The sequence below is a fragment of the Ascaphus truei genome, chromosome 1 (genome assembly GCF_040206685.1).
Source record: "Ascaphus truei isolate aAscTru1 chromosome 1, aAscTru1.hap1, whole genome shotgun sequence".
Classification (NCBI taxonomy): domain Eukaryota; kingdom Metazoa; phylum Chordata; class Amphibia; order Anura; family Ascaphidae; genus Ascaphus; species Ascaphus truei.
The window spans coordinates 229,774,368-229,786,867 of record NC_134483.1 but is presented as its reverse complement, the minus strand read 5'-3'; the positions used below and the strand labels follow the sequence as shown (position 1 = coordinate 229,786,867).

The 12,500-nt window shown below is 39.5% G+C and overlaps 1 protein-coding gene across 2 annotated transcripts in view; it reads left to right on the top strand.

Moving 5' to 3' along the window:
* The window catches only part of MAN2A1 (mannosidase alpha class 2A member 1), a 316,852-nt gene that overhangs the window by 135,875 nt on the left and 168,477 nt on the right, over positions 1–12,500 (top strand). For both annotated transcript variants that reach the window (XM_075601938.1, XM_075601947.1), the window contains exon 6: positions 7,422–7,595. In XM_075601938.1, the coding sequence (XP_075458053.1) occupies positions 7,422–7,595 (174 nt within the window). The remainder of the gene's footprint in view (positions 1–7,421; positions 7,596–12,500) is intronic.

The window sequence follows — 12,500 nt, the reverse complement described above, 5'->3', positions numbered from 1 at the left end:
AAATATGTGTGTATGTCAATATGATGTCTGTGTGTTTAATAACCAATTAAATATGGCTATCTAATGTGTATGTGACCGAAATATTGTGAATAGTAAGTATACTGGGGATATACAAATGAATAAAAAACAATATAAAAATACAGAAACCATATATGGATAAAGTCCAACAAATAAATGGATCAGTAGTATGATGACACTCTAATCAGGATACTGGCAGTCTTCCACATGGAACCAACAAATTCCCAGCAAATCTGTACAAAAACGAAAATAGAAAGCGCCCGATCCTAGTGCAATAAGTCTAAAAAATGACATTTAATATCCCATAAAAAATCCAACAAATTCGAACTCACAAACAGAAATAAAATAGCATTGCATGAGATATACTCATGCACCAACTGGAACTCAGCTACACTGCTCACACGTTATTTTTGATATATATATATCAAAAAATAAATAGATGATACCGTTCTGTGGCTAACGAAATGCTTTTATTTGTGCGAGCTTTCGAGATACACTGATCTCTACTTCCGGCGATGTTACAATGAATGAAGCAAGCAAAGGTATACTTAAAAACAGTGTCTCTTGGAATGTTATCTGTGCTTGTCCCTCCCCCGGTGTGGATGTGATTTATGGCTAGAGGTGTTAAATGGTTCCTGAAAGTTAGTGATGTAAGAGTGTGTGTGTATCTGTGTGAATATAAATGAATGGAGAGCCCACAGTGTATACAGTGCTTTACAAAAGGTGTATGGGGAGTGGGAGTTAATATAAATGGTGTGGGTAGGTGTGGAAATGTAAGAGATTATAGCATTACTAAAAGTGTGTGTAGATACTATGTGGTCACCAATATTCCCTGAGGAAGTTGCTTAACGCAACGAAATGCGTAGGGAAGTAGCTGGCACTGTCCTTTACATTTCATATCTGTGCATTTGTGAGGAGTCTTGTCCTGCCTTGCTGCCGAGCCGTTTTTGTGTCCCATTCACCTTGGAATTCATTAAGGGAATTTGACTGCTGTGTCTATACCTCGTTACGTCGGTGGACACATACTCTCGCGGGACTCCCATTCAGGGGGAGAACGGGTGCGCGCACATCCTTCAGGCATCCACGAGGGGAGTGTGTTGGACTCCCTATACAGCAGAGATCCACGGAGGCTCGACCGAGTGATTGACAAGCCTTTATTCAATGACTTTTACTTTATTGCACATTGTAAGTGTCCATTAAATTACAATATTATGCTATGGGAGCCGCACTGTCTTCTTTTCGTTATATATATATATATATATATATATATATATATATATATATATATATATATATATATATATATACACAGTGTTTGACAAATCACCCAAAAATCTACTCGCCCAACCAAAAAATCTACTCGCCACCTAGTCCCGCCCCAACCCCGCCCCTAGTCCCGCCCCAACCCCGCCCCTAGTCCCGCCCCAACCCCGCTTTAAAATATATAAATAAAATACATTTAATAAATTCATAGTCAGAACAACATTCGTTTTTGACATAAATGTATTTATTGTATTACATTATACTACAATTAATAGAGGAACAAAGTTCATCAATAGTGCTCAGAATGACTGTAGAGGAATATTTGTAATAATGTCCATATAGACTTTCTTGATTGAAGATATAGTGATGCAGGCATCTGATATAAATGTGAGTGATGAGTGTATAGGTGAGCGTTGTGTATAGGACATATATATTGAAGTCCTAGGGGTGCTGTGAGTGGAGAATGATTAGCTCCACCACATTACTCCTAATGAGGACAATGTCACACACGCTTGCAACCACCTTGATAATACACCTTCCAGCAAAGAAAAGGATAAAACACTCACATGAGAAAAGCCTGTCTTCTTCTTGTTGGTGGCGTGCATCCGTGATAATGATGAGTAGATGAGTATGCTGCAGGACGCAGTGTGTCAGGGCACAGCCAAAGATGATCAGGATAACAGCTTGTGGTTAAAAGGTAATCTTTATTCGAACATCATGGTGCAGACAGAGGAATGGAGGGTAGCTCTTACGCGTTTCACGCCTAGCTGGCGCTTCGTCAGAGAGTGAAAATGTTATGCTGGGACCCCCTTGATATAGTGCTTCTAATTATGGTTCAAATTATTCACAGCCGCGGCTCCGTTGGCCGGAAGTGACGAAACCGGAAATTGAAAACCGGAAGTGACGCGACGGACTCCATGCAAGGAATGGTTGTTTACAAGCTAGATTTGTAGTCATGGAGACCGCAGCGTCATCCTTCGGTGTCAATGAGGGGAAAATGTTACTCACGGACCCAGCATTATCACCCCACCATACAGAAAAATACATCAACGGTGGTGGTTTAAAAACAATAGTTAAAATATAATAACTATGCATATCTAAAGGACTCAGTAGTTGATAGATGGAATGTTACCCATAATGTATGATTGCACTGATGTGATTAGAGCTTTTTTTAGAGCTTTATAGAGCTTTTTGGATTTGTTATTATATTTTAACTATTGTTTTTAAACCACCACCGTGGTAACATTGACATGTACCTTGTGTTGTAGAGGATAAATATATTTATAGGTTCTGTCTTGTCACACCAAGCCTATGGTGTAGAGATAAGAGGCAAGGCATTGGTATCAGAAGGTCCCGAGTTCAATCCCTGCATGTGTTTTGTACAAAATGTATTAATGTTTATTTGTGTCTGTGTCTGGTAGTCAATAAAGCATTGAATTGAATGTTTGAAAAAAAAAAAACCCCGATGGCACACGACGGGCAGAGAGATGAGCACGTGGACAGCAGGAAGAGGAGAGAGATGAGCTGTAAGAGGAGAGAGTGTAAGGCGGCAAAATGGAAAATTTGGGATGCAGGTAAGCCGGCAAAATGGAGGCTTTCAATTCGGGAGCCATGCTCAGACCGCGTTATAACCGATTCGCGGTATAGCGAGGCGCGTTATAACGGGGTTTAGCTATATATATCGTTTGTTTTTCCCTGACTCCCCTGCGGATGGACCCCTCAATTGGAAGATCTTTACCCTTTGGACATTTTACTATCTCAGTGTGGCATGGATGGTCTCATGGACTATGGTAACTGATGTGAACTGTTAACCATTGTTGATCCCATACTAGCAGTCTCTTTTTGGTACTGTGCCTGGTTTGCCTTGATTATACCAACTGCATTTACGGTGTATGTATATAATATATGTATTTGACATCAGCATGTATTAGGCAATTTGGTGCATGTGTTATCTATGCTTGCTGTGTGGTTTTATATTTACTAGGGGTGAGGCTGGCCTTGTAGGTTCAAGGGGTTATTGTTAACCCCTTGTTCTACATATATTTTGTGCTTATAGGCTTTTTTCCCTTGCCTTGGGTATTAGGGGTCCATCAGTATCTTCATAGGGGATTTCCCCTGTCTGATACATATTCTATCACAGGAGGATGTCAGGGTTTTTTTAAATTATTTTTTGTATTTTATGTTTGATTATTTGTGCTGTTAAATCATAATTGTCTTTGATATTTGTTCTGAGTATACTTGAGTGCTGAGTTGGGACGCTTTTCTTTTTCTTTTCATTGTTATATTACTTCTAGCCCCTAGCACCGTTAGTGGTTATTATATTACTAATTTAAGTACTCATTATTTGCTTAGTCTGTTGCAGCCAGTTTGTCTTGTTGTGTATATATATATCAGAAAATAGAGAGGAGAACTCTCGAAAGCTAGTCCTATGACATAAATTGTTAGTCCATTAAAAAAGGTGTGTGTATGTATATATGTATGTATATATATATATATATATATATATATATTTATATATTTATGTATATATATATATATGTGTGTGTGTTCTTCAGTATTAGGTGATACCATTTTTATTGGACTAACAATTTATGCCATAGGACAAGCTTTCGAGAGTTCTCTCTATTTTCTTCTTTTTATATAGATATATATATATATATATAATATATATAATATATAAAGATATATATATATATCATTTGAGTACCTTTCTTAAACTAATTACGTAAGCTGCTGATCGATTCTTTCTCCCGTGATTGGTCAGCAAAAGTCTGTTTCCTAGGGTTCACTAAATGGCTGCCTTTCAGTTTTAATCAATCCTTCAGTCAATGTAACTCAGCAGCTGCAATGTCTTCTTATATTACTAATGTAACATTGTCTATTTTATCCTTTTGTTGGTGAAATCTCCTTTCCTCCAACCTTAAGGGATGACCCAGAGTCCTTTGTACTTCCCTTGGGATGAATAGTTATTTTGAAAGCTCCTTGTACTTTCCCTGAATATATTTGTATATAGTTATCATATCCCCGCTTAGATGCCTCTTTTCTAATGTAAATAAATCTAATTTAGCTAGCCTCTCCTCATAAGATAGATTGTCCATACCCTTTATTAATTTGGTGGCCCTTCTCTGCATTCTCTCTAATTCCATAATGTCTTTTCTAAGGAGTGGTGCCCCACATTGTACTCCATATTCAAGGTGTGGTCTTACTAATGCTTTGTAAAGGGGCATAATTATGTTTACTTCCCTTCCATCCATTGCCCGTTTGATGCAAGATAAGATCTTGTTTGCCTTTGCAGCTACTGTATGACTTTGGGCACTATTGCTAAGCCTGCTGTCTACCAGCACTCCTAAATTCTTCTCCATCAAGGATTCCCCTAATTTGTCCCCATTTAATTTGTAAGTCGCCTGTTTATTCTTCCCAAATGCATAACCTTACATTCATCTGTATTAACACTCATCTGCCATTTACCTGCCCAAGTTTCCAGTCTCTCCATGTCCTTTTGGAGAGAAATTACATCCTGCTCTGATTTTACTACCTTTCACAATTTAGTGTAAGTTTAAAGCTGTGGTCCCAGTACCCGATCTCTGAGGTACTCCACTCGCAACTTTAGCCCAAACTGAAAAAGTTCCATTTTATGACAATCCTCTGTTTATCCTTCAACCAGTTTTCAATCCAGGTGCGTATATATTTTCCGAGTCCAATTTGCTTTATTTTGTACACCAACCTCTTGTGTGGAACCGTATCAAAAGCCGTTTTTGCAAACTCTAAGTAGCCCACATCAACTGCATTACCCTGGTCTAAATTTCTACTTACCACCTCAAAGAAACAAATAAGTTTTGTTTGGCATGATCTATCCTCCATAAATCCATGCTGACCATTACTAATTTTGTTTTTCATTAGGTATTCCTGAATATTATCCTGTATTAAACCTTCAAGTATCTTCCCCACTATTGAAGTGAGGCTTGCAGGTCTGTAATTCCCCGGTTGTGATCTAACTCCCTTTTTAAATATAGGCACCACATCTGCTTTATTCCAATCTTGTGGTTTTGAGCCTGTGGAAATGTGGACCTTGAATATTGAATATATTGCTTTGACTGTTACTGAACTTAACTCCTTAAGAACTCTTGGATGTATGCCATCGGGGCCAGGTGCCTTATGTACTTCAATTTTATCAAGCCACCTATGAACCTCTTCCTCAAGTAACCAATTGTTTGTTAATATAGAGGTTGTGGCTTCCTCCTGTGGCACTACTATTGAAATTGATTATTTCCTGGTTAATACAGAAGCAAAGTATTTGTTTTAATACCTCTGCTTTTTCCTTATGTCCAATAATCTGCCTGCCCATCTCACACTGAAAGCGTCCTATTTCTTTTCTCTTAAAGAACTTGTTCGGGTTGACCTTACTTTCTATTGCAATCCTTTTTTCATTATCCATTTTGCCAATTTGATTGCCCTTTTGCAATTTTTATTACATTGCTTATAATTCTGATACGATGTCTCCGTCCATTCTGACTTAAAGGATCTAAACGTCTTCCTTTCTTTCATTTCCTCCCCTGCCTGTTTTTTTTAGCCAAATTGGTTTTGACTTATTTCTTTTATACTTATTACCCAAGGGTATACACTGATAAGTGTGCTTTTCTAACAAAGTTTTAAAGACTGACCATTTATCTTCTACATTTTTCCCTCCAAAAACATCATCCAAATGTATTCCTTGTAGATTAGTCCTCAGTTTATTAAAATTTGCCTTTCAAAGTTTAAGGTATTTGTTGAACCCAATCTGTTTTTTGATAATTTATTTCAAATGAGACCATGTTATGATCACTATTTCCCAAATGTTCCCTGACTTGAATATTTGTTATTACTTCTACATTGTTTGATATTACCAAATCCAATATTGCCCCTCTTCTGGTTGGTTCCTCAATAATTTGGGTAATGTAATTGTCTTTAAGCACCCCCAAAAAATGGTTTCCTTTTGTTGTAATGCTAATCTCATTGCCCCAGTCTTTGTGGATAATTTAAATCACCCATTATGCAAACATGATCTAGTTTTGATGCCTTCACCATTTGCAAAAGTTTTTTTTTAACTTCCTCAATCTCACAGATATTTGGTGGTTAATTGCATATCCCTACAAACATTTTCTTTATACTTTTACCACCACTGTTAATTTCTTAGTACTTTTACTGCCACTGCTAATTTCTATCCACAAGGTCTCCACATTTTCATCATTCCCTTCATAAACATCTTCCCTTATAATAGGTTTTAGATCCGGTTTAACATATAAGCATACTCCACCTCCTCTATTTGCTCGATCCTTCCGAAAAAGGGAATAACCCACTAAATAAACTGCCCAGTCATGAGATTCATCCCACCATGTTTCAGTAATGCCTATGATAGCTATTAATTCAAACTCCCCCATTTTTACTGTCAGGCTTCTTATATTAGCAAGCATGCATTAAAGTTTTTTTTTTTTTTTTTTCCGTCTGTACTATTATTTTATTATCTTATCTGCTCCTTCCTTTCTGCGCCAATTGGGTTTAGTCTTTAGAAGTTTTGTAGTATTATCTGTATTTACTATGGGTGTCTCCCTGCTTGCCAAACTTGCCCCCATTCTACCTCCAAAACCCCTTGCTATTTCCCCATCTATTTATTCTATTTAGTTTATCTATTTAGTTCCCCTGTTAAAAATTGGTACTGAAATCAAAAGATGCTCAGAACAGTATATTAACTCTAAAAAAAAAAATTGCATTGAGTTTAATAAAAAAAAATGTAATTAAAGATGCCAAGTATTATCTAATACCACAGATTTGATTTATTTAAAAAAAATAACTTGTAGAATATTGCTTGGATTACTCCTTTAATCAAAGAATAGGAATCATTTTGAAATGTTTTATATTATTATTATTATTATTATTATTATTATATCTTTGGTAAGTAAAGCTAATTTAATAGCAACATTGGTGTAATTTTGTGATTGGGAGATTGTTATGTAAGCCTAATAGTCCATGTGACCATAAACACAGACATTTACATAAATCATGTCTTTATTCACTTTCATACTGTGTTTACTATTTCAATCACACATTGATAATTCAGCTGGTTTGTATTAATTGTTACTCTTCTTTACATTGTTTTTAAACAGGTGTAAAACCAAAATCTGGTTGGGCAATTGACCCGTTTGGACACTCGCCAACCATGGCTTACATTCTAAAACGTTCAGGATTGTCGAACATGCTCATCCAGAGAGTTCATTATTCTGTAAAGAAACATTTTGCATCAAAAAAGATACTGGAGTTTTTTTGGAGACAAAACTGGGGTATGTTGTCTGCTTCACTACTTTCTTTCAAACTATGTTAACTCTGTATTAGAATAGAAATTCCTTTGACTGCTTACTTTCTGCAAATCAAAATCTGATTTGGATATGTTATTCTACAACTAGCAATGAGAGGATTGAACCTCAGTGTGTGGTGCTACTAGCCCAGTAGACACGCGTGCATCACGCGGTGGCATCCACATTAACCCTTGATGTACCGGAGTCCTGAGTATAAAGCTGAAAGCTGTAGCTGTAGTAAATGAAGCCCATAGGCAATCACATAACTATAGGGAAAAGCTGGCCACGGCGATCATGAGGTCCCCCGACGGGAACCAGCAGACCCCAGCAATTCCAGACCAAATCCCCTAGTGACGGACAAAAACGCAGCATACAGTTCAGTGATTGGGGTACTCACAAAATCAACCGCTGGTGAATCGAAGACATCCGGTAGCAGCAGCGTGCATCCACAGGTAAGTGCAGGATAAGGAAAAAGGAAAACTGAGAGCATAGCAAAAAAATGTGGAACTGGAGGCCAATAGAAAAAATAACAAAAACTTTATTGAAACATGCCTAGTTTAAAAAGAGAAACCTCTTATTTTTTCTTTTGGCCTCCAGTTCCGCGTTTTTTGCTGTGCTCTCAGTTTTCCTTTTTCCTTATTCTACAACTAGAAGTTTTAGCACCACCTTGAAATATTTTAGTTTTGCACTCCCCATGGTGTCTTCATCTTCTATTTTTTCTCTCTCTCCTATTGAGGAGATTGCTTAAACTTTTTGTGTGTGTTTGGCTTTCACTCAAAGATTTGGTTAACAACTGATGGTCATTAGATGTATTTTATGATTTTGCAGTAAACATTTTCCTGGTTGTCCCCATGGCATTGGTCACCAATGGGTTAAGTTCCACCCACCAGCTGACATAGGACAGAAATCTAACTGTGGCAGGACCTATAAATAGCCCCTCCTTTCCTCCTCAGGTTGTCCTTTTTTTCTGTCCTACCTAGCTGAAGTAAGATGTTCGTGTTTTTCTGTAATGTAGAGGGGCCTATCTGACTACTTAGCAGTTGATCCACAGGACTTATCTGCCTCTCTCTCCCCTGCTGAAGCCTGGATGTCTGCATTCCAAGGAGTTTGCTATACCGTGGGGCCGAAGTGAGGCCATGCTGCAAATAGTTGCTGAGCTCACAGATCTAGAAATCAGCTCACAGATCTAGAAATCTGGTTAGAGCTGCTTGTGCAGACGTGCATGTGCAGCAGTCCTGGTAGACGCTATACCACGTGGACTGCGATGGCAGCAGGGAGCTGTCACGGTGATGTAATTTAGAAAAAAAAAGTTTTAAAAAGTGCTCAGCAAACAAGAACTGTTGCTGCCCTGCTACGCTACACCCTGGTCAAGGATCACAGATGCGATGAGGACCGCATTTACGTTGGGATGCCTGCTCAAGTGCTGCAAAATAAGGCATAAGTGCTACTAGCCTACCTAAGGCTGAGATTATACTCAGCGCGACAAACACAAATGGCTAATCCTTATGCGACTGCCTGACGGAGCGCGATGCCGGGACCACGTTTTGAAAAGTCAAAAAAATTGTCTTGTCACGCGCGGTTGTGTGACTTCAGCGGTTTAGCCAATGAGGGCGAACCAGCTTTGTGATGCCTCCCCATCCCAGTCTCCTGCAGCCAAGTTCACACATCGCTCGGGCGATAGGCGCCCACGATGGGATGAGTGCACGCGGACTATAACCGTTCCCCAAGGATGCAGGCACTGCTTACAAACGTGCAAGCCTTTCTGACCCAAGCCATTATTACCATATAATCATGGATGCAGTCTCTGCAAAGAATACTATTACAGCGTTTCCAAAGTAAGCCCCAGGGCGACAGTAGTCAGTATTGTGATTTTTGTTTTTGTAAATGAGATGGCTATTAGTACTGGTATTTGACTTATGTCAGTACTCCAGGATCACAACAGGAGGATCCATTGGTTATTGCAAGAGCCAGCTACTAGGGAAAAAGCTGCTAGGAAAACAAGACCGTGTGCTGCTTGTGATTAGCCAACACTTGGGGGAAAAAAAATCGTACAAAAATAAATAACAATCAGGTTGTACCAATGTCGGATTTCATCCAGGATATTGAAGCAGCCTATTCTAAGTCTGCACACAGGACCCAAGATGAGCAAGATACTACATTGAAAAGACCGCAATACTACTCTTCAGAGAATTTCTGAGAACAAACAATTCAGCAAGAGGAGCTGGAGATTGTTACCTATAATGTTTAGCCTTATCCAGAAATAGAAATATAGATGGATTTATAGTGTATTCATCTATAAAAGTATTGCTGGCTTATTAAAAATTATTATAGGCTAAAGCAGTAAAATTCAGGGCATTATTGAAAACCCTGCTCTCTGGTTAAAATTCCGGGCATTATCCAATCAGTAATGCCCGGAATTTTAGCAGCTTGCAAAGTGTAATCTTTAATCTGTTTATTTCCAGCCAATCCGCTTTCACAACAGCTGAGACAGGGCAGGGGATTGGTCAGAATGAAGTAACAGCTCTGAGACAGGGCAGGGGATTGGCCAGGAAGTATCAGCCACGGGTTGACTCCTCCCCCTCCCGAGCTGACTGAGATTTTCTGAGCAGATTCAGTTGAATTTGGTGGGGGGGGGGGGGAGGGGGGGCTAAAGTCTGCAAAGTTTAGTAAGTGGCTGCATTTTTTTTTGTGGCTGCACTGTGTGTGTGTGTGTGCGTGTGTGTGTGTGCGTGTGTGTGTGTGTGTGTGTGTGTGTGTCAGTAGCAGTGTTTATGGGTATAGCAGCAGCAGTGTGTGTGTTGTGTTGTGCAGTTGTATGTTTGTGTAGCAGCAGTTTGTGTGTGTGTGTCAGCAGCAGTGTTTATGGGTGTAGCCTGTGTGTGTGGAGCTGCTGTGGTGTGTGTGTGTGTGTGTGTGTGTGTGTGTGTGTGTGTGTGTGTGTACGTACACAGAGGGGGCGACAGTGTGGATATAGATATCTGCAGTGTAAGAGTATATAGAGGTGGATTCGTGTATTTACCATTTTATTTTAATAAAAAAATCTATTAACTATACAAAAGTGTCTATTATTTATGAAAAAGGTTTACATTTAGCCTATAATAGTAATAATTGGCTTCGCCTCGGGCCTTCAACTCTTCCAGCCAGGGCATTATTGGCCAGTAATGCCCTGTTCTGAGGGGATTATTACTTTAATATAATTATATGGCAAACTATTATTTAGGGAGATGAACGTGTAGATATAGGTTCCAATAGGAAACACATTCACCCATGCACACCCTAGTTTATGAGAGTTGTGACACAATATCGATTGATTCAATTATGTAAACAATATATTTATTAGAACAGAAACACAATATAACAATTTACACGTTAATAGTACATATACTTCCTTATAACGTTTGTACTTATTACAGGCCTAACACAACATTACTATATATATATATATATATATATATATATATATATATATATATATATATATACAACCATAATACTGAGTTAAGTTATGGTGAGTAAAAAAAAGTGACAAAAACCCTCCACAGAAAAGCAAATATGCAAATGTAAATACAACTGTATGCTCATCTGCATGTCTTAGGCAGGTCTGCAACACCGCCTTTCCCCATGTGGGTGGTTTTCTGGGTATGCATCTTAACCCTGGCTGTGCTCAAAGCTGTGACCATGCAGCAAGCTTAAGCCTATAGGGAACCATGTTAAAAATGGTTTTTGAAGCAAAAAGTGTCACTGTGTGCTCATTTGCATGTCATTTCCCAGAATCCCTTGCTGCAGTGGAAGTGCTGTGTGCTGGGTGATAATGGGGAAAGGCGGGGTTGCAGACTGCCTAAGACATGCAGATGAGCATACAGTTGTATTTACATATATATATATATATCGCTTCTCAGCCTTTTGGCTGGGATCAAGTGTAGTAGTCCACTTGGTCCTCTAGTCATGGCCGGGAAGGGCGGATATGTAGCCCGGGCTATTTTATCACGGCACCAGAGGGGTGGTTAACCTGGTGGAGTCATTTGCTGCTACACTGCACAGCACTTGACACTTGCACGGATAATTTGCGCACCTCTACATTTTTCTGCACTGGCACCCTTTATTGCCTTCCGCTGAGGGGTTCGCCACTATTTTTTTACCCGCCAGGCTTCCGGGTCTGGCGTGCACTTGTGCACATTTTTTTTGTCGTTTCGTCTGAGCACTTCCTGCACTGCATCACACAGCGCACTGGAGCACTCGCACCATGGATTGTGTTTTTTTATTTTTGGGTTATCAGTCACCTAATTTTCTTCGGAGAATGCAAGACTGTGTGCTGGTCGGTGGTCGCCATTCCCTCGGGAGAAGACTGCGGTGGGCGAGTAGGCGTGAGCTGAAAGCCCTAAAGACCTGGAACCTCCTGCTGCGCCTACTGCACGGGGAGGGGATAGGATGGACGTCGGATTCTTCGGATGACGACGTCGGTGTAACATCAGGACTTTTCCTGGACCTCGTGGCTGAAGAGGACTGACCATGTCATGGACTTGCAGCTCTCCGGAGCCTATAGTCACAAGTTTTGCGCACCTGGTCTCACTTGACCATGAGCACGGTTTTTAGAGGTGAAATCACTTTTTCACCACCCGGGCTACAAAAAAAAAAAAAAAGCTGACTGTGGGTGGTTTTCTGGGTATGCACCTTAACCCTGGCTGTGCTCAAAGCTGTGACAATGCAGCAAGCTTAAGCCTATAGGGAACCATGTTAAAAATGGCAAAAAGTGTCACTGTGTGCTTATTTGTATGTATATATATGTGTATGTGTATGTGTATGTATATATATTCCAATGCACAGCCGGCAAGTAAATAAGTTTTGGTGCTTATCCCATTAAGCAATAACAGACCATACGATACCGGTTGC